Source organism: Prinia subflava, chromosome 19 (assembly GCF_021018805.1).
Source record: "Prinia subflava isolate CZ2003 ecotype Zambia chromosome 19, Cam_Psub_1.2, whole genome shotgun sequence".
In the NCBI taxonomy this organism is placed as follows: Eukaryota; Metazoa; Chordata; class Aves; order Passeriformes; family Cisticolidae; genus Prinia; species Prinia subflava.
The window spans coordinates 11,470,737-11,497,859 of NC_086265.1; the positions used below are offsets into that span (position 1 = coordinate 11,470,737).

Below are 27,123 nucleotides of genomic sequence, written 5' to 3' on the forward strand. Positions count from 1 at the left end.
GTGGGGAATTGAACCTGCTGCAGGCAACTTTGGCCACGCTGGGTTCTGGGTCACACACACCAAAGCCACCCCAAAAGCTCTGGCAGTCCCCAAAAATAAAGAGGATCCCATCAAGTCCCTCCAACCCCTTTTTTGTTACCCCAAAAATAAAAGAGGAGCAGTTCTCTTTCCAGAACCACAGCACCTCGTGCCCTCTCAAACAAACAGAGACAACAGTGCATTTCAACTTTATTAGAAAAGAAACCCAAAAATTTATACAAAGCTCTGCATTTTACAGAAAACCAGCCCCCCAAACACAAAGGAATCCAACATTGCAAGCTGTATGCATTTTCTGTTTTCATATACAGACATATATATATGTACATACACATATATATATGTGTGTGGGCGCACGCGGGTGTATATATAGTGTGTGACGTATTTTTTTTTTGCATGGTTTGCATTCATTATTTTACAAAGTTAACATTCAGTAGAAAAAAAAAAGGATTTTTGTTACCATTATTTTCTCATATAAATAACTGTGAGCAGTCCCTCTGCAGATAGATAAAAAACACCTTTTCGTGTCATTCTGTAAAAAACAGACATTACTGAAATGGTACTGAAATCTTTCAAGTTTTTTTTTTCAATACCACCATAAAAATATCATCTAGCCCCCAATTCAAAATGCTTGTCCAAGGCATTAGAAGAGAAAGGACTGTAAGACAATTCTAGAAAGATCAGTTCTTTAAGCCAACATTCAGGTAGATAAATTTCGCTGGACCTCATACATCGGTGTGAAATGAGCACAAACAGGAGAGCAGCCTCTCTGTCTGTCTGGAAAAGCTTCTTTTGTCTGTTTGAGAGAGTCAAATGCCACCAAAGCAGCCAGCAGTGTGCAGGAGCTGACAGACTCCCAGCTCACCCTCCTTGCCCCATGACAAAGCCACAGACTTTCTCGATGCAATTAAAATCTCTACCAGCTCAGCAATTTTTTCCTGCTCCATTCACCTTGAAAGGAGCTGTTGGATTAATCATGGCATGGTTAGACAGACATCAGGTTGCTGAATTACTGGGACAAAAACTTAGCTAGAGGGGGAAAATACAAGACAACTAAAAGGAAGAAAACACTATAGAAAAGAGCTACTGGAGCAACTCCCAAGGCTCTGGTTTGGAGAAGCAGGAACAGTGGAGAGATATGAATTGCAGCTGAAAAGATCCTGGTGTTTGCTGAAGCTCCTGGTGACAGCGTGATCCAGAACAACCAACAGCCTGGCAAACAATCAATCCTTCCTTCTGTCAAGCACCATGATGGGAGAATGGCGAAGAGTCTGAAGGCAATACAAGTGGTTGTGGTGGTAACAAAGGTAATGAAAGTGAAGAACACAATGATGCCAATTAGATGGAGAGTAATGCCAATGAAGATGTTTCAGCTTCCAGAGATGCTGGCAACAAGAAGAATGGTTATGTGGTTGGTGTTGATGATGGCCAGAATTCATTCATATGTCCATGTAGTCATCATCTTCATCAGTATCACTTTCCAGTGAGGACTCCTGGCTTGAGGTCTCTAAGATTTCCAAAGCTGGCTGACAAAGGCTCTCCTTCTTTACATTCGCTGCAGACTGAGCAGACAAAATAGCAGACTGATCCCAAAAAGAGAGAGAGAGAATATATTGCTAAATAGTCAGGATAAACCCATGATCACAGGGACAAAAGCCCACTGGTTGCTACTCCTTCACATTCAATAACTGTCTCGTGTTGATAAAGGATCTCATCCTAATGTAAAACAACATAACATTTACCAGAAGGCTTCCCCACAATTAATGTTCTGGTAGCTTCCACTGATCTAAGAACTGCAATGGCTGCACTAGGTCACTCAGCCATTTTTGTATTTTTTCCAAATCCCTCAGAGAAGGGACAGGGACTAGAAGAGCTCTCATTTCACCCACAGCCAGTATTTCACCAGTCCTTTAAGAACTGGCTCCTGCTGGTAACAGCCAGCACCTCCTTCCACTACTTATCTACCTCTGGTTATGAACTGGGGACATGAACTGTTGCTTCTTTCACACAAGTATTTTACTGAGGGGAGAATTAAGATAAAAACAATAATCTAAAAAATTACTGTTTCCCTTTTATTACCTTTAATTTTTGCTTGGTCTCTTCTGAAATGCTGCCCTTTGGAGAAAGGAGGGTGGGAGTGGGTGGAGTGACAGTGATCTCAGGTGGAAATTTGGTGACAGATGAAGGTATGAAAAGCTTTGGCATGTTGGGCAGAATGCGAGTTTTTACTCGGGTGCCATCTGTCTTGTTCTGCTGACTTCCCAAAGTCTGTGAACTGGAGCTGAGTTCAGGCTTGGAACTGGAGGCTAAACAGAAAACAGCAAGGAAAAAATATGTTAGGAAGTTATCTAGGATTTCAGATGTCAAAGAAGAGGGAAGAGTTTGCTGTTAGATGTAAGGCTGGCTCAAAAGGCCTTTCTTCAAGCCTTGCAATAACCAAAGCTTAGAACCAGAAAAAAGACTGTATAATGACAACTGGAAAGCAGTAGTAATTATAAAATATCTTACTGGATGGCAGAAACTCAACCTGACCAAGCACAACAACTACCAAGCACATGGTAGTGCAGCACTGGCCCTCCACATCTACTACAAACCCCAGCTTCCCACTTGAGTCAGATGCAATCATCTTTATATCCTCTGTCTCTCCACTGGAATACAACAAACAAAGCTCTTTAGCTTTACTTGTGAGGCGTCATTTCCTCCACTACAGTGTTGTCTCTTTAATTACTGAGAGAGCAACTCCTCAACAATTAGAGAATATACATAGTGACACTTGTCAAAATTTCCCCATCACTCTGCTCAAATCCTGCCACAAACCCCTCCTGGGTGTGCTCATGCCACTGGCTCCCACAGCAGTCAGCAGCATTTCCACACCCTTCCCAAGGGGCTCAGCCTGGCGTCTCTACAGTGCAAACTTTCTCAGTGTTTATTGAGTGCATCTCACAAGAAGGATCCAGCCCTTCCCTAGGCACTACCACATTACAAAATTATGTATATTCAACAATAAATAGTAGATGACAATGATCTGATGTTAAAAGCTGAGTATTTGTTAAAAGAGATTTCTTACTAATAATGCTGCTTCACATAGAATCGAAATCATCTTTAGAAACTGTATAAATGGAAACACCAGAGCCTTTCTCAGTCTGGTAACAATGAAAGGTGTTCAGATACATTTTTTCAGATTCACTATTGTCAAATCCATCTCTGGCAGATATTGGGAACCAACATGGCCACTCACACACAGCAAAATAAAATGCCAGTTTCCCAATGCTATCCTGAGAAACAGGCAGCAGCAGAACAAACCACTAAGGGATGTAAAATTGAATTGCATGTTCTCAACAGCACACAGGAATGTAAGAGCTGCCACAACAGACAAGGCATGGCTTTGCATCAAGGCCAGTGACCCATCTCCATGGGCAGACAGTGATCACACAGAGGATAACCTGCCTCACAAATAGGGAAAAACAAGATACCCCAAACATGAAGATCTAGATTATGCTTGCCTGAAATACCACGTTTTACACTTTTTCAATTAAAACACCAACTTCTTCTCTTGGGAAGAGGGCAGAGGAGGGATAGAACACATTAACTGCTGTAATGCTGGTTTTTATGTTTACTCAGACTGAGTCAGTTCTGTGAAAAACCATTTCCTTCTGCTAAATATCCCAACAGTGTAATCTAAAGTGTTATCATACTGCCCCATATAAGACTTCAATTAAAAGAAAAATTCTGCTTTAAAGGATGCACAAACTACCTTGCACGGAAGCTGGTCCTGGAGGTTTGTTATTTGCCTTTGCTGCCATGGGTATTTAGCATGCCAGGCATGCACCAAACAGAGCCAGCACTAAGGGATAACAGGGCTCCTGCCTGAGCTCGGGCACTGCCAGGAATGCATCTAAACGCTGGAATTCTGGAAGGCAGGCAGAGAAACTGAGGAACGTCAGTCCCAACTGCCCAATCACTCAGTGCCTACAGGCTGCTGCACAGCTCCCACCCCGCTGCAGCATCCTCTGAAGCAGGGGAAGCTCCTACCTGGGGCACAGACATGTCCCGGGTTTGTGCTGGGCACGGGCTCCACTTGCCAGCACACGGGCTCTGGCGACGGCGCCACCGTGGCCATCTTCATCTGCTGACACAGCCGCGACTCCTGCTGCTGAAATCCAAGCCCCTCCAAAGGCACTTCAAGCTCTTCTTCCTCTTTAGTAATGAAATATAATTCACAGATTAAGAGACATCCTGATCTCTCTCCTAAGCCTCAATCCCTTTGCTGTCTAACCAACAGGTAGAAAAATCCTTTTGACCTTTGTTCTATTTCTAAACCATAACATGACTGAGTGAAATTAAATATTGGCAAGTTAAGATTGCAAAAGCAACTTTTTCATACTTAATGCCATCAATTCAAACTCTTAAAAAGAGGTAAACATCATTTAAAAAGTGAAGGGAAAAAACCTTGAGTCTGACATTTTGTCACCTCTGCAGAACTGCAAAAAACAGAGAGCTGAGCACTTCCTTTGGAGCTGTGAGGGCTGGAAGGGAGAGGTGCCATGTGCAGAGCAAAATCCACCACCCTCAGTGAAGGAGCTGCTGTGATCCGTGGGTCCCTCTCTGGTCTCCAGGCACAGGTACCTGAACACTGAGCACAGCTCATGCTGAGGAGGACTCACTGCTGTGAGCACCGAGGAACGGGACCAAAGCCATTTCTCCTGAAACCAGGACCACGTGATTCTGAATGCCCACCCTTCACTGGTATGTACCTCTGTAAATATATTAGCCTAAAATTCCCACCTTCTACTATTCTAGATTCTGGGATGTTTATAACTCAGAATCCATGTGTGTGTACAGTCCTGCTATTAAGTACCAGCTGAACCTGCTTTTAAATGAAAGCAGAGTTAAACCATCTTCCTTACACACCGAGCTGCATGCTGTACATAACAGGAGTCATTTCCACTGGACTACCAAGAGCTGCCAGGGCCCTTTCGGGGCAGGGCAGCAACCCTTTCAAGGCTATGGACACACAAACAAGCTCTGATTCTCTGTTAAAAATGAAGATATTCTTCAAAAACCAAGGGCTGCCTAGTCTAATTTGAATCACCTCATATTTCCACAGGCCAAGGTGTGCACAGGCAGCTATCATGGACCAGCACATGCAGAGGATATTCACAGTCTCACTTGCTCTAAAATTCTTCGTATGTCAATGCTCTAAATTAATTTGGGATTTTGACCATGCAACGTCTTAAAAAGGAATACATATTTTAACTTCCTCATTGGAAAACTGCTCCCACCCCCTCAAGTGTTGAAAACACTTCTCCATCTCCACCAATATAGAGAAGCTCTCGGAATTTACCATGGTAATATTCTCCTGTACAAGAGTTCCCCTTGCAGAAACTGCTTCAGAAAACATCACAGCTTAACAGTCTGATCTACGCCGTTTGAAAGATGCAACTTTTTTACAGAGTTATCATTTCTAAGGTTCTTGAGTAACTCGTATGAAAAAAGGCTCAGGAAAGCAGGCTGTTCTCTGATCCACTAATTATCACAGGTAAAGAGAAAACCCCATCATCTAGACTTTTAGCTGAAAGCTCATATAAGCCTTAGGATAAATGAGATTGCTTGTAGAAAAGTGTCCAATAGCTCCCAAAAAGGAAAGGTCACCTACTACAGCACAGTCCACAGGCAGCTCCTGCTCTGAGATGTTCCACTCACTATCAAGCACAAAATGGAACAGTCTAATGCAGATGAATGTTGTGCTCATTCTCAACACTCTCTTGCACATTTCTGGATACTTCAAAATACAGCACTGGAAGCAGGAAAATAATTCTTGCATCTGTACATATATTAATAGACCAAATCAGCTGAGAAACAACGCAGAAGGAAGTGCTTAACTGTAGGAATCTTGAGTAGGAAAATCCCAAAGCTTTGTTTCCCTTCTGAAGAAGCAGAGGAGGGCTGAAGGATCCCTGGGTCTTGCCTGCCCTTTGCAGAGGGGATTTAACCCCAGGCTGCCCAAGGAGCAGCCCCAGCGTGGCCCCAGGCCAGCACAGCCATCCCATCACACCCATCCCAGCACATACACATCCTATCACACACATCCCATCCCATCACACCCATCCCAGAGCATACACACACATCCCATCATCACACACACATCCTATCACACACATCCCATCCCATCACACCCATCCCAGAGCATACACACACATCCCATCATCACACACACATCCTATCACACACATCCCATCCCATCACACCCATCCCAGCACACACACATCCTATCACACACATCCCAGCACACACACATCCTATCACACACATCCCATCCCATCACACCCATCCCATCATCACACACACATCCCATCATCACACACATCCCAGAGCATACACACACATCCCATAATCACACCCATCCCAGAGCATACACACACATCCCATCATCACACCCATCCCATCACACACACACACACACATCCCATCATCACACCCATCCCATCACACACACACACACACACATCCCATCATCACACCCATCCCAGCACACTGCTGCAATCAAACCCAGAGCACTCCCACACTGACATGGCTACAAGGCACCTGATCCAAGACAGGAGCAAACATTACAACATCTGAAGAAAAGCAAGATGAAAATGATGATGGTTTCAGATTACTCCACAAGACAGAGGAGAAGTCAACTCACTTGTAAGTTACTCCAGCACTCCAGAACCTCCATCACAGGTAGCCAGCGTAAGTACTGACAGAATCTTTCTTATCCACTTATTAACCCACAACACAAACCAATAATTAACTTAGCAGCTACAAAACTATATACAAATAAACTGCAAATCCTCCAGCCTCAACTATACTGCTAACTGAGAGCAGTTTTGTATCTACTCTACTACTTAACTGCATTAGGGACTTATTAGTTCACAATACAGAATAAGAGCTCTAATTTGCATTATTATTTAATGATAAAACTCTACTTCTTATGCTGATTACAATATTTGTTTAATTATAAGATATATCATTGCTTAAACTGATTTGCTGTACTTTATTTTAACTGAATTATGGCCCACTGACAAAGACTCTTTTGAGCAGCCTAATTCTAGGAAGATGCTACAAGACTGGGATCAGTCTGTGTTCTCTCAAGAGCAGTCAGTATCCTCATATACATCTCCATCTTCCAGAATATATTTTTTCAAGTTTTGAAGATGCAGTTTTACAGTACAGCAAAATTAGATTTAAATTTGAATAAAATAACTGACAGCAATTTTTAATGTAGAAGTGAATGGAAATGAAAGGGCAGGAGTCTGGCACACTGTATTTCTAACACTGCACTTCTGGAAACAATATTTGTTAATATTCTATTAGAATGTGCCTTTCAGTACAATAGAAATCAAGAACCACTGTCTGTTAATCAATCCCTTGCTATTAGAGATGTTCAATACAGTCACAGAATTCTATTCCCTGACTGGGTCATACACTTTATTCTTTCAGGACTCTGCAATTATAATTTTTTTTTTTTAAATTTAAATAGAAACAGTGTCACTCAAGTGACCAAGTTAAAAATAAAGTTAATAAACAAAATATTTTTTAGACTTCTTGAAAATAACAAGAATTGGTTGTTTCAGTGTACATCTAATTTATAATTCAATATATTGCATAGATATTTGTTCTTTTTTCATTACAGAAAAAAAGGTCAGAACAAGGAAGGACAATCAAGAAGAAACATACAGTTGGCTCTCCTCATTATTTGTCTAAAACGGATTTCTGAAGAGAATATTTTAATATTTGTTTTGAGGAAGATGCTGTTAAAGCCCTGAACATAATGTCCTAGTTCTTCTAATAAAAACTTTCCCCAGGGAGGCAAAGACTCCACTAACTCCTGAGCCACAATATCCTGCACAAGTGCGAGAACACCAGAATGCAAGTGCAGCACACTCTGACGGTGTTCAGAAGCTCAGATTTAATATCAGTTAATAAATCTTTTGGTACTACCCAGTACTTGTACTGTCTTGGCAGGTTTTCAAACATTAGCTCTACAACCCCAGTTTAAAATAAAACCAGTTTCTGAAGATATCATACGCAAGAGACTCTTGTCCCCGGGCTGAGGATGGGGCAGGTCCTGTGCTCTGAGACCCATTAGCACTCTCCCAACACCACACACAAAAATCAGGCACACAGAGAAAAGCACAGATTTGCAATGCACGTCACTATTGATACTGAAAAGTTCCTCTCCAATCGAGCTGAATTACAAGTAATTTTTTTTAGCCTTCCCTTTCCCAACAACTGCCTAAATACATATAAAATAGTACACGACACAGAAAGAGGGACATCATACCTTTCAACATCTCCCTGCTTTAGTGAGGAAGAAACAAGCTGACAACAATTCAATGCAACAACCTACTCCAGCTTTCCTCTCCAACCTCTTCCCACTTGTTGCCAGGGTAACCAGTGTTTGCAGATGCCTATAGCGGGCGCCTGGGTTCATGACTTCATCACAGTTAATATCCTCTCCCAGCTCTTCACACACAGAATGCACTGCGTGCATTCATCCACACACCATAAACACACGGATTACACAACCCTGCAACGCTTTTATACCGACACCGCTCGCTTTGCTATTCTGATGTACATAAAAATCAAAAATAACACCGGCAAAAATAAGCACTTGGCAATTTGAAGATGTGGAGAAAGTTTAAAAGCAGTACTACTGTAACCAGTAAGCAGCTGCTCTGGTCCCTCTGCACTGAACACTTAATAATTTGATTTCATCATGCTGTCAGGTATGAGGCATTAACATTAGTGTTATAAAACATTTTCTATGGAGTTTCAAGAAATTCTTTAGGCATGCACTAAACCTCTTACATTACAACTGAAAGACAAGCTCAGAAAATGTGACCAGCACCTGGAAAAAAGCATTTTCCAGTTTCTAACAGAAGCAGTTTGAAGTATTATAGCAGAGATATGTTAAAGAATATAGGCAACACAGAGTGCATGCACAAAGCACCATTTCATTGTAGGAAAGAAGAAGGAGCTGAGCTTTGAACTCCAGGACAAAATATTAACATCATTTCAAAAGAAAATACAAGGAGAAGTGAACACACAGCAACCTTAAGTGCTTAAATAAAGCACTTGCACCCCTTGCCTTCATCCCTCTGCAAAATACTTTCCCCCAGCAGTTCTGTGTGTCAAGACAAAAAACCTGAAAATACATGAGTAGGATTTAGCTGATTGGTACTACCTTGCCTTCCAACCACTCCAAGGGAGTCAGGATTGAATCCTGTGTGCCTCCAGGCTCTGGGGAACTCTTATCTTCCCAGTCCCAGTCCCCACTGGATTACTCTGCACTGGTGGCCACCCACAGCACACACAATTGTTCACACAACTCATTTACTGTACCAGGCAGAGACTCTTTTTTTCCACCCAATGGAAACGGGTCTGATCCTTTGCTCCCTGACATAGTGGAGGAATTATCTTACCACATTTCCAAGGAATAATGCTAATGTGAAAACAATTTATTTTCTCTATTCCATCTGCATTGCTCTCCAGTGTGCTGGGAATTAATACAGCTTTTTTCCCCACACAGCAGTTGCAAAGGCCATGGAAAGCCTGAATTTGAAGGAGCTCAGAGTTTCCCTGTGAGCTGTGCTACTAAGTCAGCAGAAAGACTGCACTGGAACACAGGTTGGCTCAGCTGGAGAGAGTTAAGGATGCTGAAACACAGAAACAACAGGGCCTTGAGCCACGAGGTACCACAGCAGAGCACACAGCGAGGCTACCTAGCTCATCACAGGATGTGGCAGATATTGGTAGCCCTGCTTTCTCTAAATTCATTCCAAATATCCTGCCATGGAATTCATTTCTAAAAAAGCACTGCCAAGTGCTTTTAGTGCATATAGCTGTAGAAAGAAGTATTTGACTTGAAATGCCAAAGGCAGAAAATTACATTCAAAGCTGACACACCAAGTCCAATGTTAAAAATTAGGCATTGGAGTAATTTTGGAGGCGAAAAGCTGCAGAACACGAGTGCTACTGCCCCCTGAAATAAAAGAAATTCTGGCAGTCTGGTGAACAGAAGTTTGCAGTGCAACAGCACAGCACAGTGCTATATTTATCACTAGGTCCTGAGCAGGGAGAGTGCACTGTACAATCATATGAGACATACCCCAAAACTCCTCCTAATGCTGAGGTCAGCTGCCACAGAACATTAACAGGACTAAAAATTAAAACGGGTGGCTGCTTTGGAAGTGCTTCCTGGAAATAGTCCCTGGCCCATACGAACTCCCAGATCTCTCTGACAGCCATGCCAGGGCCAGTCTAACAGCAGATACTGGAATTCCTGTGTCCAAAAACATTTCCTGCCACCACCAGCTGTCCTGGAGGTGCACAAACCTGGCATGCACACAGGTAATGAAAAACCCTGAAGTTCAATCCTAACTTTCTCTTTTATTTTTTTTAAACAAAACTTCAATTTAAAAGAGCAAACAATGCGCCTAGATCAAAAAGACAACAGTTTGCTATTCAATTACATGAACTTTCAAATGGCATTATCAAAACACAGCTAATTGATATTTGTTTAATATCTGACTCAGCAAGGACACATCATCTGGAGAGCACCACAGCAGCACCTGTGGACAGCAACAGTCATTTGCAGTCTCCTGCCTCTGAAATTTCTCTGAGTTACCTAACAGAAGCTGCAAGACCTTTCCTTTGCCATCAGTATTCACCCTCCTTTGCCCTGACAGCCAGCTATGCACAAGCAAATTAGCAAAAGCAGCTGGCAGAAAAATCTCTTAAGTGAATGTAATGACACCCCACAATTTTCTAGGTACTTTGTAAGCAACACAATACATGTGCAGAGGACTTTTAACTACATCTCTCTTCAGTCTGCCTTTGTGCAGGAATATATGTAAATTTTATTCTGCTGACAGCAATCTAAAACTAGTGAAACTGAACCATATTGTAAGCACACAGCATTGTTACCATGTTCCTTTACAAGAATCTCCAAAAAACGTGTTTCAGGAGTGCAAGACATCCACAGGGCAGTGCCTCTCCAGGATTTTCAGGGAGATCTAGGAGTGCACAGGGCTAGAAAGCCCCCTGGAGCACAGACCTGCCCTGAGTGCACTAAACCCTGGCTCCAGACCATCACCTCACCTGCCTCTGCTGGGCAGCTGTGCCCCTGCCCTGTTTGTTCTTACTGATCCAACACAGGTACATAAAAATTATGACAGTTTTAATGCCAAAGGATTTTCTGCACTACACTGGATCGAGTAAATAAAACTTAAGGAAACTGAAGTGTAAATATCAGAAATAGACATTAAGTGTACTGAAAAATTCTTCTGGAATGAGTTTGTTTCGACAGGAGGCAAGTCAGCAAAGGGAAGAGGAAGAGCCATGACTGAGTGGTACTGTCTGAGCACTGCAAAAAGGAATTAAGTCAGTCACAAACAGGAAACCCCTGCTGACTTTCAGCAGTGGTTTTCAGAGTGCACCTATTGTGAGAAATAAAAAGCTTCATGAAAAGCATGGATCAGACAAGGGGAAGTGAGAATACCAATGTCAGGGAGGCTGGAGCAGCAGGAGATCAGAGAGAGCCCGTGCAGAGCTCACTGGGGAAGCCTGGCTGGCTCCCACTGATGCTTTCAGTCACTAACAGGTGGGCAGGAGCTTCTGGCCCAGGACAGCACCCATGGGTGGGGCCACAAGCATTTCAAGGAGAGGTTTTAAAGGCCAGGAGAAATCCAGCCCTGGCAACTGAGGAAGACAGCTGTCAGAAACCACAACCACCAGCACTGCAAACTGAGGAGGAACTAGTGAAAGTAAGATGCACACAAGTGCCACAAGAAAACAGAGCAGAAGAACACAGGCATGTAAGAGAGAAGCTTTGTGCCAGCTAACTGCAATATCAAGGGAGCTCATATGAGGCACAGGTCCTTGCCCTGCCTAACTTTTTCTGTTTCATCTTTTTTTGAGTCATCTGTTGAGAACAACTCTGTGCTCTACAGCACAATTCTGAATTCAAAAGAAAAAACAAGGTAAGACACTGCAATTAAGAGGGTTGAATGTTACTAGTTAGCAATTTAAAAAGTACCTGAAAATTTGAATTGAAATGCATTGTTAAAATAAGGATTGGCCTTAAATACTTTTGTGTAAGAAGCAAGTTCTGAACTACAGGCTCTTAAAATCTGTGTTTGTCTTTGGATATTCATGACAAGCAAACTCAGGAGATCAGTATGAGGTTAAGCTCAACTTATGATGGTGAAGTACAATCTCCATTATTCCACTCAGAAACAGGAATTGTGGATGTCCACTGATGTCTGGGGTCTAGAAACTGCAAGGAGTCAAGGTGGGCCCCTGTGCCATGCACTGCTTTGGTACAAAGAGATTTTGCTGTCAGTGCTAAATGATGGTTTACACTCTCTGTAGTGATGCCTTAGGGAAACATTCAGTCTCCTCAGACCACTGAGAACCCACTGTCAACCTCAAGTCCTGTATCAGTTGCTAAAATAAACTAAGTTGCAGACTTCTGGAAAAAGATGCTCCTAAAAGTTCTCCTATGACTCCAGCATCCAGTTATCCTACAGGGTGAAATGTCAACATTCCAACACCCCTGGATGTTTCTGAATTCTTAGGACTTCCCTTCAAAACCCTCTTTAATTGGAACATTTGCCTTTCAAGGATTCTGTAGCTGCCTGCACACACTTAAACAATTTAATAACTTCATTGAGCTCTGTGCAATAGTCTGCTCATCTTTCCATGTAACTGTCCTCGCTTGGATTTATTTCTTGCACTTCTGAAACTCTCAAAGTTTTACAGGTTGAGCTATATTTGCACCCCTACTTCCCCTGTTGTGCCCATTTCAGAAACATCTGAAATTACAGCAGGATATTCCCATGGTTCATGGAGTGCCACCTCCCTGCACAACACAAAGAATTGTTCTCCCTGGCTTTGAATTTCTGAGTTTGGACAGCTTTATCATGACCTTGCTTTCATATTGAACTGCTTAGGCCTTAAATGGACAAAAATTAATAGTGGGGACTCTTCTACTTGGATTCTATATTCCAACTTGGTAAATAGCTGGCTTTAAGCAAAACACTGAACTTTAAATAATTCCAGGTATAAAAACCTTCTCTTGGTATCAGAACTCAAATGTGAATGTTTTCCTGTTCACTCCTCATAAAAATCATGATTGCACTAAGGACAGTGAAGAAGAAAATGTCAAGATTTTTCAGCAATTTAGAACCATGTAATAGTGGAACAGTGTGACAGGCTGGAGGGAGTTTACCTTAATTGTCCTATTTTAGCTTCCCCAGAGAAATGTTAGGCTGAGCTGGGAAGGCTGAGAGTCCCAAGCACGTTCTGCCCAGATGCAGGAAGGTGTCCTGCTGAAACTGCCACCACCACCCCTCTGCTGCTGGGCTCCCTCACGCTGTGCTCTGCACCTCTTAGTCATGCACTAGATAAAATCTCAGGGAAATACTTATATCAGCCATGAGTGGCATAGCATCAACAATGCCTGAAAAAACAAATCCTTTTTCTGGGTGAAATCTGAGAAAATGAGAGCAGCTTATAGTCTCTGATGTGTAATACTTCCACATGAGTAAGTAAATACAGGTAGAGGTGATGAGACCAAAAAGTTGAAAAGAGTTTACTCTAGAAATGGGAGGAGTTTTTACTCAAACAAAACTAATGGAAGGCAGATGAAAAAAGGGTTGTAAGAGAATTATAAATAATTCTTTTTAAAGGAGGTGGATGCAAAGGTAGGAGAATTAGAAAGAAAAGAAGAAAGGACACAGCAGTAACTGGTGTCTCTCTAGAGAAATGACCTGTCAGGCAGGGCTGAGAGCCAGATACAACACACACATTCAGCACTGAGCTTTGCAGAGAGAGCCTCTTGATCTGCACTTTCAGGGGTGTAATTCTGGCAGCTAACCCCTCCATCTCCCTCAGCCAAAATGATGTATAAAAACATCAAGGCAAAATGAACAATATCTAACTCTACAACCTTAACACAGCCCAGAAAGTCAAAAGATTCAAATAAATGTTCCAATCACTGCAACTCGGTGTGGGGAATTGCAGAGATGAAAGCACATCAGAAATGCTTGTGAGCTCTGTTTGAAAACCAGAAGAATGTGTGAGTTCTTATCAGCATTGTCATTCCTACACCAGTCTCCTTAGTAAGTACATAACAGCTTCACAAAGGACTCACTTTTTCCTCCCCTGTTGTCTAGGCACAAACCCAAATTACTCCCTGCTGAACAAGCCAGACAAGACATCTTATGACACCAGGCAACTCCATTCTTTTGCTTCCCAAGGACAGTAACAAATGTAATTTATACACAGATGAAGCCATTCCTTCCTCATCACTCCCCTTTTCTCTTTTCCCTCCCTAAGACAATCTCTCCCCGGAATTGTGAAAAATGAAAATCAGACAATACAACTGCTGATACTAGATGTTAAATTTCAATTTTGTTCTGTACTCAGAGATTAGCAAATTGGGAAAACCTATTTCTCCCTAACTTGCTCTTCACTGCTGACGAATTCAGACTATGTGCATTCAAATACCAAGGCTGATTACATAAGGAAAGAAATGACATACCAAAAGTATCAAGACAGAAACTTTCCAAAGTCATGATTCCAAACTAAGAAAACATCCTGTCTCACAAAACTGGACACTATTTCCACTGTATCTTCATGCATCATTTTCCACAATACCTGCTCTGTATGTAGTTCATTCATAACTTTATCTGGGCTCCCATGACTCGTCTAAGGCATTTTGGGAGTGGTGCTGGGCCCAGGCTTGTGAGCAGATGGAGTGAGCACAGGCAGCAGCAGATGCTTTTTCAGACAGTGTTTCTGCTAAAGTTGCAGGAAAGTACAGGCTATGGCAGGTGCTCTGCCACCTTAACCGTGCCCCACAAATATTCCAACCACCTCTTTGGGCACCCAAGGCGAGTCTGAAATGGGGTCTGATCTTACTTCACTCCCCGAGTGGATCGGTATTGGCCAGCACAGAGAATTTTGGCTAACAAGCCAGCCAGCCATGACAGCAGTAAAGCAAATGAAGCATTCTCATTTATTCTTTCCTCATCTAGAAAACTGTATAGGACCAATTACATAATACAGTCATGAACAAATCACACAATCATGCTATAGAATAAACAACATTTGTTTGGTTTCTTCAATCCTTTCCTGTGCTCTAACCTGGCACATAACCACACCAGGGCAACAAATAACACATTCCAACATGCTGGTCCTGTCAGTTGCTTCTTTTCTGAAATGTGAAATGTAATAAATGATGATAAGCTAACTTTCTAGACCATGCAGAATCTTGTTCATCAGTGTTCTGTAGCTCCACCTCACAGATGCTGGGCAGTGAGAGCTGTGCAGCTAATTATGTTAATCAAGCACTTCTAAGACAGATCTGGGCTGCTCACCAGTTTAATTGTAACCACTTTAAAATACCTTAAATCTTTTAAAACATTAAAAGAACTGGATTCTCAACTCATTGAAGAAAACAAAATAATTTTACTTTTAATGCTGCTAAAGGCTTAAATTCTCTAAAAGAGATGACTATTTTCATGATCTCACATACAAGTCACACAGAGTGGTCACTCTTTTGATCTATCCCCCAAATTAAAAGTATGTATTGATTATGCACCCATTTCAGGACCAAGACAAAAACCTGTGTAGCCTTTTGGAGGCGGTGGGGCAATCAGAAAACAGGAGAGGATCAGAATCAGGCACTAAGTCCCCACGTGGAGACTGCTTAGAGGGGGCCAGGGGTTCTCCTGGCTGAGACTCACCACGAGCAGCATCGCCCATGCCGGGGGCAGCCTCTGTGCCCTGGGGCTGCTCCGGCTCCCGCGGCGGCTCCTGCGAGGGCGGCGCCGAGGACGCCGAGGAGGAGGAGGATGAAGAGGAGGAGGCTGCTTTGGATTTGGGATGCAGATCGTTCAGTCTCAGGAGGTTTTCAGGAGTCACAGTGTCTGGATTCACCGGGGTGGGATGCAGTGTGGCTGGTGCCACTGGGAAGAAGCTCTCTCGGGTGTCCTTCGTGTGCTTTGGGGTTGTGGGCGCTTCTCCCGTCGACTGCACAAGAAAGGGGCAGCAGTGAGGAAATGTCTGCGTGTCTCTAACTCTGTGCTACCTGCAAGCAGCACATTCTATACACAGCAAACACTCTCTTTAAAGTGAATACAATATAACAGTGACTCAACCAGTAGTCTAAAGAAATCTTTCCTCCTTTGTGCATTATTTTTCTGTTCTTTATGGTCTGTTTATCAAACTAGCACTTGGACACTTATTCACATTTACAAAGTTTAATTTAACACATCCCTCACAATATAACATACTTTTTCTGAACTTTGTGATTAAGCATGAGTTACAATCTCCTGGAAACAGAAACATATTTATTTCCTTTAAAAATACATTGACAAGTGCTTGACCTGAACAGATCTGCAGTGCTTTAATGGGACTTTGCAAATTATCACAAGAAATAATTCTTAGAGAATGGTGTGAGAAGAAATGGAGAAAATAGAAAAATGTATTTGCTTGCGAAATAAGAGATCAGCATTAACTCCAAACCATGAATTCCTGACACCTGCAGAAGTGAGTAACACTGAGGTCCAGCTGAACCAGGCTGGGAGGATCTGCTGCCTGTGCACAGAGGCACCAAGAGCAACGCTCCTCTCCAAAGCCAGAGCTAAAAATTTAATGCAGTGCCATTTATTATATAGACAGAAGGTGGGAGTGGGACATAAATTCACCAAAGAAGGGAATAAAAGTATCTGTAAAACGAATATCTTCTCTATAACTCTTATCCGTAATCAAAGTATTCTTGCCTGTGAGGCCACAGAAAGCATTTATTTTACACTCTTTACAGTCTGCATTTAATAGAGATTTATTGGACTGTAAAAGATGCAGTTAGATAGAATCCTCAGATGTTGAATTGTTTGTCTCATACCTCTACCAAGAGAAAAAAACCCCTCATTTTAACCATGGTGATAAGAGTATGAATGTCTGAAACAGATACAGGGTTCAGCTGTCAAATGTAAAATCAAATTGGACCCTAATGTCCTAGATGACAAAGATTTATTACAAAGCCAGAAAAGTCAGTAGAATTTCACTGAGAGAACAGAGGAACTTTCAGGTAGAGAAAATGCATACTTAAAATTCAAAGGTAGAGAGCACACAAGTACATTAAAAAAAATAATTGGCAGAATGTATTTTTGAAGTTCCTGAACTTGATTAATCAATCTCAAAAAAGCATACAATTAAAACCTGCTAGATTCTATGGGTACATAAAAAAAATACAGCAGCCATATTCACAACAATTACCACACTGGGTCAAAGAAAGGTCTGTTCTGCATCTGAAAGCAGCAAGTTTCTGATGCTTAAAGCACCAATTCCAAACCTAAAGGTCTTGACACACAAATGGGATCTCACAAACCTGAGGGAAATGAAAGTGCAGAAGAGAGCCCTAAGCCAGGAGTGAGCTCACTTGAGGAAATGTTTTCAGCTGTGATTTGAAGGGAAAGCCCTTCACACCCATGCACTTCATTAACTTGCATAATGGATGATGTAGAACCTGACATTTCTCTGCTTGTATTGTATCCAATTTTTTTTCCCAGAGAAACGTACAAAGGTACCACTTAGGTACATACATGTTAAAAATGGATCTGCACTTCAAACAGGATTTCTACAAAAATGCACAGCTATTTGCAGAGCCAGGACATTTGGAAAGTAACTCAGCACTATTTGGATGGTATTCAGACAAAAAATTATTAGAGAGAGTGCAACCCCATGGAATAATTGCTGCTGGAAGGGACCTCTGGAGGTCTCTAGTCCAGCCTCCTGCTCGGAGCAGAGCTGACTTCCCAGTTCCATCCCTTTACTGGGGCCCAGGGCCAGCCCAGTCCAACACTGCCATGGAAGGAAATTCAACAGCCCCTCCAGGCCCCTTCCGAGTGTTTTACCACCTTCCCAGTGAACATTTGTTTCCAGTCACTTCATCCAAATTTCTCCTGCTGCAACTTTAAATGGTGCTTCTTGTCTGGTTCCTTCCTTTCTGCTGAAGACCACAATTCCATAACCTTTTCCTCCATTATTCCTCTCCTCACCAGGATGAAGTATCCCAGCTCTTTTTCCAGAGAACTGAAATATTTTATTTACAAAAAAGAATAAAGCTGAAACTAACATGTTTCTGACTCAGGAAAACCATGATTAAAAACTGTAATGTGTAATCAAAAAATGCAGCCTTATACAAAAGAAAGCAACCCAAAGATTATTGTGTTTTTACTTTAAAGGGAATTTTCCAGATGTGACCTGGTGAAGAATTGTCTCAGGCTGCTGTAAACAGACAGGTTCTTTTCAACCCAATGAAACAAAGACTTTGGGAGGAAAAATATAACAATCTCACACTGTCTTTGTTTTCTCAAAAGAGGGGGTGGGCATGGAAGAAAAAGGAGAAAGCTTTCTCTAAAATCAGAGCCAAGCAGTAAAAATCCCATTGTTGGCTACTGTGCACTCTGCAACTCACAGAGCCTTAAGAAAAGAGATTTAAACCTGCTTCGTGTCTCTTTACTGCACTCACAAACTCAAGACCATCCAAAAGCTGTAAGCACAAAGCTAAAATGGGCACCACAGTGAGGCACATGCTCTTTAAAAGATTTTGGCTTTAGTGCAGGGGCAAGAATTCCAGCACCTCTGATCAGTAAGTGATGCTACTCACAGGAGGCAGCTCAGGGAATGTCACTAACTACACTGCTCAGAACTTCTGGGGTCACATCTCATCATCCTGCACATCTCCAGGAAAACACAGGACCTTGTGACACCCAGCTGAGAAATAAACCCAGAAAAACTCACCACAGCAACTCTTGGATTTACCAGAAGCCTTTTATGTTCATCTATCTCTACTGCTAACCCAACAGTAAGGCATAATAAAGACTTTTTTCCACAGACAGACAGTAGGAAACTGAGAGGCAGTGACAAACCTTTACCAGTGTTTTATGTGGTTTCTCATCAGAGGATTATTTTTTAGCTTTTACTTTGCTGTGGTACTAAGCCAAAACTCAGTCAGTTCTGACTCAGTCTGAACTTCTCCTTTTCCCCCTTCCAACCCATCTCACCATGCTCAGTGCCTCAGTCACCACCACTATTACAAAGTGGCTTTAGTCATCAAGAAGAAACAAATCTTTAATGTTACTTACAGAACATATGAATCTAACTGAATTAAGATAAAAACTCTTATATCTGACTTCTTTCTGCCTTTCACTGTAATTACAGGTTCCTCTAGTCAAGAGTGGACTTCCTTCTAGATTTAAAAAGAAAAAAACATGAGATACTAAAGGGTATGCAGTATTGTATTTTGTATTGACTGCTTTTGTATTGACTACTATATCAAAGTGGGTAGAAGAAATATTTAAGGCTTATTATTAATATTCAAATGAGGTGTCATGGATGATCCACTGGTTCCATAAAGAGCCACTATCTTATTTCTCTTCTGTAAAAAACTTAGCAAAAACTGTTCTTCATTTTGAAGAACGTATAGAGCTGAAATTTAAATGAAGAATTAGGATGGATGTCTGTGTGAATTGCAACTGACTCAGGTTACCAAATCAATCTCTTTATTTGTTAGAACCTTGACTATTTCAGCACAGTCCTCAAAGAGTTCATTCAGCTTCACAGAGGTGACGGACAAACCCTTCCCATGCTGAAAGCTGATGTAAAAACAAGTAAGGAAAATGCTGGAAATCCAGCACTGGGACAGCCTTCCACCAAGAAAATTATCAGCAAAAGTGCAGAATTTTGTCACAGATGTTACTGGAAAAAATAGCTCCCTACAATTTCCCAGTGAGGCACTTCAGCAGCAGCTAAAAGAAATCCAGCATTAAGATAAAACATGAGAAAAATTTTAATTTGTAGTGAAGTCATAAACCAGAGAACCTGACCAAGGGTTTATTTTTATCATACTTACTGTTTTTTCAAAACACATTTTGAAAAACAAACAAATCCTAGAGCAACCTTCCTGCTCCTGCTTTTGGGAGGGCTCAGTGCTCTGTGGCTGTGGGAGAAATGAACAACCAAATGTTCCAAAGAAAGGAAAAATGACAGTTCTCCCAACTAAAGTTTCCTAATGAAAGATGCTGGAACTGCAACTGTTACATAACATTTTCTTGTGATTTTATTTTTTTTTCCCCAGTTACTCCCATGCCTGAACTCAGCACTCTGGTGGGACTGAGGTGAGAACCCAGCTCACACAAAGGTGTGCCCGTTCAGGAGGACACCCGCACACCCCCACAAAGCCTGGAAGCTGTCACACAAACTGCCTGAACAACATGCTGGCCACAGTATTACCACTCCAACTCCTCCTCAACACTGTGTTTTAAACTGAATTATGCCTATCCATTCCTTTTTTTTTTTCCCTCAATCTTTCTACAGCAGCCTTTGAAAGCAATCTCATTTGGAAGTTTTCTTCTAGGTGCATCAGAAATACCAGCAATATCCATGAACAACATTCTGAAGAACCTTGTATTTCCCAAGGCCACTATATATATACAAAATAGCAAAGGTTTACATACATGTGATTGAACTCTAGCCTAACTAAATCCCCCATTAACACAAATGCATGCAGGGGCTTCATGTCCTGCTCCACACAGGCAGCCACACTGCAGCAACACTTCCACACACAAAAACATCATTATTGGACCAAGAGAGACCAGGTAGCAGGATGAAAAACATTAATATACAAAGTAAAAGATAAAAAGTGTCTTTTCTTTCCTTCATGTTCACTTAATGATTGCTTTCTGCAGGAGACAGAAGGAGGAGAGCTGTTAATTATATCAAGAATACACCTCCAGGATAGAGTGAGAGGGGGATGCCATGGCAACTGGCAAATGCAACAGTGAACAAAATGGTCACCCTTTGGTAGGAGACCATGAAAGAGCTCGTCCTTTTGTCCCCCCCATCCCCACCTCCTCCTTCCCCCTCCTTTCTTGTCATCTTTGCTGCATTAATAAAGCATACAGACAACTCAGGAAAAACAACTTTTTCTGTAAGCAGTCTCTGACGTCTTGATGTGCAGGAAGAAAAGATGAAAATTAGCAGCATGTGGGTGGAACAAAAAGGGGGAGAAAACACATGAGGTAGAAGATGATTATTTTCTAATTATTTAATATTCTTCTAATCTCCTCCCATTCCCAGCAAAGTGCCTTTACAGAAGGCTTTTAGCTGTTTCCTGAAGAGAACAGCTTGGTGGTTTGTTGCTTTGTGGGAGTTTTTTAATGTGAGAATTCGACAAGAAAACGCTCTAGACACCCAAGGCAGTTCAAACAAGTCACTCTCAAGTTTTCTCCTGGAAGAAAAATGCCTGAGAGCCCATGTCACTGCAGTGCTGACTGCATTCCAGAGCAGGAGGGGAAAAATCCATGGGAGAGCCCTCTAGCTTCACTCACAGAAGAAAATGTTTTCTGTTCCAAGTGAAAGATCACATTCCCTGCAAGGTGCAGCACAGGGATGGAGCCTCACTAGAGCCATGCTCCAGAGTCAGGCTGAGCCTGTGTGTGGTTCCAGCCCTCATAGATTAAACCCACCAGTGATCCCTTAAAATTCTTTAGTGTGAGGCTGTGGACTCAGACTATTCATCAGCAGCCCCAGGAAGAGGCAAACATGGGAGGAAGGAGAAAACAAGAGCCCAGTTCCTGTTCTGGAGCTAGAGAAGGGCAGGGAAAGCCTAAACCAGCCCCTTCCCTCAGGAACCACCACTTTATATTACAGGAGCAGCAAAACTTGATAAAATCAGGGATCACCCTGGCAGGCTGCCAGGAGCCTGAAAGGCTCGTTTGCATAACCTGATTGTGTTTAGAATAAAACTCATTGTTTTGATTCTGGTGGTAGCTTCATGAAGCATCAGTTTTAATTAGCGCTGACACTGAAATGTGCTGATGTATTTTGACTGTAGGCTGAGACAGGGAAATGGGGAAAGCTCGTGGAGTTTGGCATCAGCCAGGGGGAGAAGGGGCCATGGTGTTACTGTGGAAGGGGTGAGTGAAGCCAAAGGTGAAAGGGGAGATTTGGGCAGTCAGAACTGAGCAGGGAGAGCTCAAGGCCTGGCAGATGGAGCAGAAAAGAGCAGTTGAAGATTTCCTTTCTCTCCCTGACACTTCAGGGATGGAGCTGGTCCCAGAGCAAGGATTTTTTGGCTAAGGCAGCAGTGAGTCTTAAATAACTCAGCAATGCTGAAATAGCCCCTTCTCATGACATTTGGATGATATACTATACCTTGAAGGGCCAATAGAAATTTCAGCTCCTACAACACTACCCATTACCAGGGCTCTCTACACAGTCCCACATTCTCAGGGGTCACAACACAGGACCAGAGACTCAGTGGCATTTTGGAACTTTGCCTCTGAATGCTCGTGTATTTTTAGAGATGTTAAATCCAGTCCTGTGTGCAATGTTGATTTTTACAATGTTTTAAAGTATTTGTTTTATATAAATTCTGTTCTCAGGATTAGTGATACATTAGATCCCAACACACAACCACAGAGTTTCAACTGTCATGGCTTTCAAAGCTGGTGAAAGGTGTAATTTTAGTATTAAGGAATTCAATATTAAGTCCACATTAATAAAAATACCTTTTCAGATTGCAGGAAAAAGAAGACAGATGGATTCTTAAACTGAAGTATCTCCACATGCATTTATAGGCTATTCTGTGCAATACAAAGCTTCATTCCAGCTTGTACTGCAATAACTTTCCCATGTCAATATGTCCTTAACAGCATAAAATGAAGAATTTAGCAAGAGCAATTTTAGGCAGCCAGTGGAAATTCTTATTAGGAATTCTCTAATTATCCAGAAGCCTTACAACTGCTTTCTGCCAACACAGTCCCTCCTTGGTCCTCAGGACCACATATTTAAGTACAATGCTACCTCAAAATCAAGCTAGTCTGCCTCAATCCTCCCTCCTCCCTCAACGAGGCCTCCTTCGTATTCCATTTCCAGGGACCATTAATTTCATATGAAAATCACAGTTGGCAAGACTAAAAATATAACCCAGAGCAATAGATGACTGCTTTCAGATGTCTGCAAATCTTTTGGATAACATTCTCAGACAGAAAAACCAAAGAAAAGAACAAGAAACCTTCAAAATGCTGCTTGATCAGAAAGTCAGTTCATTTCCAGTGTAACTTTAATTACTTGACTGCTAATGACCCAGTGACCACCACTGGATTTCAGCCCATTTGACAGGTGTATATCAGAAGCCTTATTCACACTTAAGAATTTAAAGGGAAAAGGACAAAAAGTGGAGGAATTACTTTTGGCCACACCTTTCTCCACAACATCATTAATATCAGCACTTAAAAATGTTCCATCACCACTCTGTAAATTGTGAACCAAAACGTGCTGAAATTGATGAATATATCACTAAAAAAAGGCTTGAATATTGAATACTGAAAGAAATGTCCCGGCAATTTACCTAGAACACAATTTTATATCAATTACTGGAATCTCCCAATGGAAAATACTCCAATTTCTCCACTGGAACTTATCAGGGCCTGATTTTGACTTTTCCTGCCCTCCTCAAAGCTGGAAGCCAGCCTTTCTGAGCCACTGTCCATGTTTTTAGCTGGCTTTGTGGGTGATGTCCCTCTCATTGGCTGGAACATGTTAGCCTGCATCACTCACAACTGCTAGAGAGGATTTCTGAAACCAAGTCAAAGGGTCACAGCACTGCCAAGCTATTCAAAAGATTAGATCTCCTCACAGAAGTGTGAGGAGCCACTTTGTCCAGTTCCACTTACTGATTGCTCTATTGTTTCCTGCTTGTGCCTGCAGAGAAGGAGATTTTAACATAGTTGTTAAATATTTAGGTTAGAAGCTCTGACTGGTCTGGAAGAAAGCTGAAAAGCCAGAATTTAAGTAATGCCTAATTTTAGTAGCAAGTGAAAACTTTCATAAAGAAACCGTAAAACACCTGGAACTTTAAAATACAACAGCCAGCTGAGAAAGACATATAGCAAGGTGGATTTTGTGCCTTTTTTTAAATTTTACTGTCAATTTCTAGGGTAAGTGACTGAAGAACCACAGGCCCTGCAAACCCACTCAAACTATCCAGGAACAAAGCATTTCCCCCGGCTGTGGCAGCTCTATAGATGACATCATTTGCTTACAGAAAGCAAATACTTGCCAATTTTAAATAAAACAGGATCCAGTCTGCTGAAAACAGACAGATGTCTACGAGAGTGGCTATTCCTGTGTCTCCACACTAATTCACAGTGCTGTAGGAGCAGCTTCACACAGCTTGCAGGATCCTGCTCGAAGCAGACGAAAATGAGACTGCAGGATGTAATAACCTCGTTAGCTGGGGCTGCTTCCTAAAAGGGAAAGCTTCCAAGTGCAGCATGCTAAGGGCTGTGCTTCATTTCAAGTGATTTCACAGGAAATCTCCTTGCTTCCAGTGCTGTTAAATACTAGCTCACCTCTTGTGTCTACTCTCAAGAGCAGTTTGTGTGCAGGTTTTTCTCATTTTCATTCTCATGTTTTGTCACAGGCCTGAGTAACCGGTGACTCTGCTGGAAGAACTGGAATAGCAATTCCCAGAACATCCAAGAAAGCCCAGCAAGGAATTGGGTTGATACATGAGAATTTGGTGAGTGTTTTTTAAAAAAGCAATAGTAACATTACTTTCTAAAGAAGCTTTCTAGCAAATTCTTTTTATTTTAAAGTCATAAATCACATCATAAGTGTGATGACGTCTATTTTTCCCCAAAATAAACTGAAAAAGACTTACCATGCTGAGCTAACATTTATTTACTAAAAAAAATTTAAAACTTGAAATACCAGGCTACAAGCAAGCCAACACTTCTACTAAATACCTCTCTTGACATTTCCTATAGTTCAATGGAACAATGTTACTGACTTCCTGAGGGGCACAAATTGGAGAAAGCTACTTCCATGCAAACCTAAAAAGAAAAAAACCTGCCTTTCCTCTTACATCCTTTCCTATTACTCTGCTAAGAGATGCACTATACAAAAGCACATTTTACCTCAACAAAAATGATGGGAAATACAAGTCTAGTTAATACTCTGGGGCTGCAAAATGCAATGCAAATAAATATGTCATTCATCCAGTTTTCTTCTTGGCTTTGATTTCACATTAAGGACTGATAAATAATGATCCCTTTACAACTCTTATCTTTGTCTGCTGGGTAAACCCAGAAACTCCAAGCTAAAAACAAACTGAGTAACAGTTTGTTTTTAACAGAGTTAAAGAAAATCTCTCTGGTGTCTCTGGAGCAGAGCGCAATGCCAGCAAGGCTGAGGCTGATGAGGCTGGAGCCCTTGGGGAGCAGAGAGATGTAATTACCATCCATGAAGTGCTGGGCTGTGATGTGGACATTAGGAAAATTGCAGCATGTCATAAATATTTCAATTTGAAGATCATTTGGGGTTTCCCCAACAGCTTTTGGGCATGAAAACTATCCTGCAAGCCTGACATAAACAGTAGCACTGACTCTAATAAAGAGGATGATGTTCCTACTAATGCAGCCCAACTTATCTTAGATGACAGCAATACAAGGAAAAGTAGATACTTCTAGGTGCTGCAGACACCCAGCAACAGATTTGCCTGTACAGACTCATCAAAGCTTGTTAGCAGCACTCAGAGGCTTCAGAGCTTACCTGTTTCTGTGCTGATGCTCCCATATGCACCTGGCAAAACTTGACTGCCTGTTCAAGTGCTGCTTCTTCATCCACCTGAACACAGAATCACAACTCATGAAGTCATCATTACTTAGCTCATCTATAAATCTAATTAAATTGAAATGAAATGGGGATGTAGAGCATGGGAGCAAGGGGGACAAGCAGCAGTTCTACAGCAATGCTGGCCTTAAGTTACTCAGGAGCACATATCCAAGAAAAATACCCGGCTCTCTCAACTCAAACTAACATTTAGCTGAACAAACACCACTTAAGTGGTACTACAGCTCTTAACTCATTTCAGAAATTTAGGTTGAAAAAAGGAGGCTCCTACTCCCTATCCCCAGCAATGGCCTTGGCAAGAGAATGGTTCTTTGGGAGGTGTTTTTCTCCCAAGTTTTTAACAGATATAGGACTATTTCACACTGCTTGGTTTAGCAATTCCTATCGGATCCTAAAACTATGTCTGAGGCCACACAGAGAAATGCCAGTTAATCATACAATACCTGTTTAATCAGCATGTATGTCTCAGACATGATCTTCTCAATTTTGCCCAGGTCATAGGCCATAACTTTCTGACCTTGCTGCCAGACTCGGTAAGCATCGAGCAGAAGTGTTTTTCCAGACTCCACATCCTCAAGTAATTTCCTCTTCCTGCTTGACCTCTGGACAGGTTCCTCTGTGGGTACTGCTTGAAGTGTTCCTTTAGCTGCCTGCTGCTGGTGTTTGGAGCTGATACTGAGCTCCTCCAAGGACAGTTCTGGGGTCCTGCTCTCGGGAGCTCTGTCCTTGGCGCTCCTGCCGGGCTGCAGCCGCTCCGGCTCGCTGCGTTTACACAAGGAATCAATTTTCTCAGGGTCATTGCAAAAGCCATCAAGATCCATAGGCTCAACTGAACCAGGGCCAGGGAGCTCTTTAATCTCCTTGGCATTCCTGTCCTCTTGTTCCAGTATGTCCATGGCATTGGGGCTTTGTCCCTGGGTCACTTCCTTCACTCCATTTTCAGTACTGTGTGCTGCCCCATCTGATAAAACTGGCTTTTTGGGAAGGACATCCTTCCCCTCCTCAGCACTGGCTTTATTGGAGACGTCTGTTGTCATCCTTCCTGAAGCAAGGCCAGAAGACTTGGAACCCTGATCTTCTGAAACCTTAGTAAAAGAAATTATTTTTCTCTGTTATCAGTGAAATCAGAAAGCATTTGAGCATAGTGACTATCAGGAATACTGACGAGTACCTCTCATTACTGCGTCTGCTGAAGAAAATGCATTTATTCTATGAGCATTCTTTTTTGTTCCCCAATATTAATTAATCCAGGCCACAAATCTTACAATTAGAAGTATTTCAGTAAGTGAAAACACCACAGAGAAGTGTCAACAGCTCAGGCTGAACCAA

At 42.0% G+C, this 27,123-nt stretch overlaps 1 protein-coding gene across 5 annotated transcripts in view; it reads right to left on the reverse strand.

Moving 5' to 3' along the window:
• Window positions 1-215: 215 nt before the first annotated feature.
• The window catches only part of CABIN1 (calcineurin binding protein 1), a 109,017-nt gene continuing 82,109 nt past the window's right edge, over window positions 216-27,123 (reverse strand). For 4 of the 5 annotated variants that reach the window (XM_063416466.1, XM_063416464.1, XM_063416465.1 and 1 more), the window contains exons 33-38: window positions 26,238-26,879; window positions 25,714-25,788; window positions 15,837-16,122; window positions 4,069-4,233; window positions 2,116-2,342; window positions 216-1,619 (exon numbers count right to left, since the gene is read on the reverse strand). In XM_063416466.1, the coding sequence (XP_063272536.1) occupies window positions 1,476-1,619; window positions 2,116-2,342; window positions 4,069-4,233; window positions 15,837-16,122; window positions 25,714-25,788; window positions 26,238-26,879 (1,539 nt within the window). In that variant the 3' untranslated portion in view covers window positions 216-1,475. The remainder of the gene's footprint in view (window positions 1,620-2,115; window positions 2,343-4,068; window positions 4,234-15,836; window positions 16,123-25,713; window positions 25,789-26,237; window positions 26,880-27,123) is intronic. The other variant, XM_063416467.1, reaches the window with a different exon arrangement.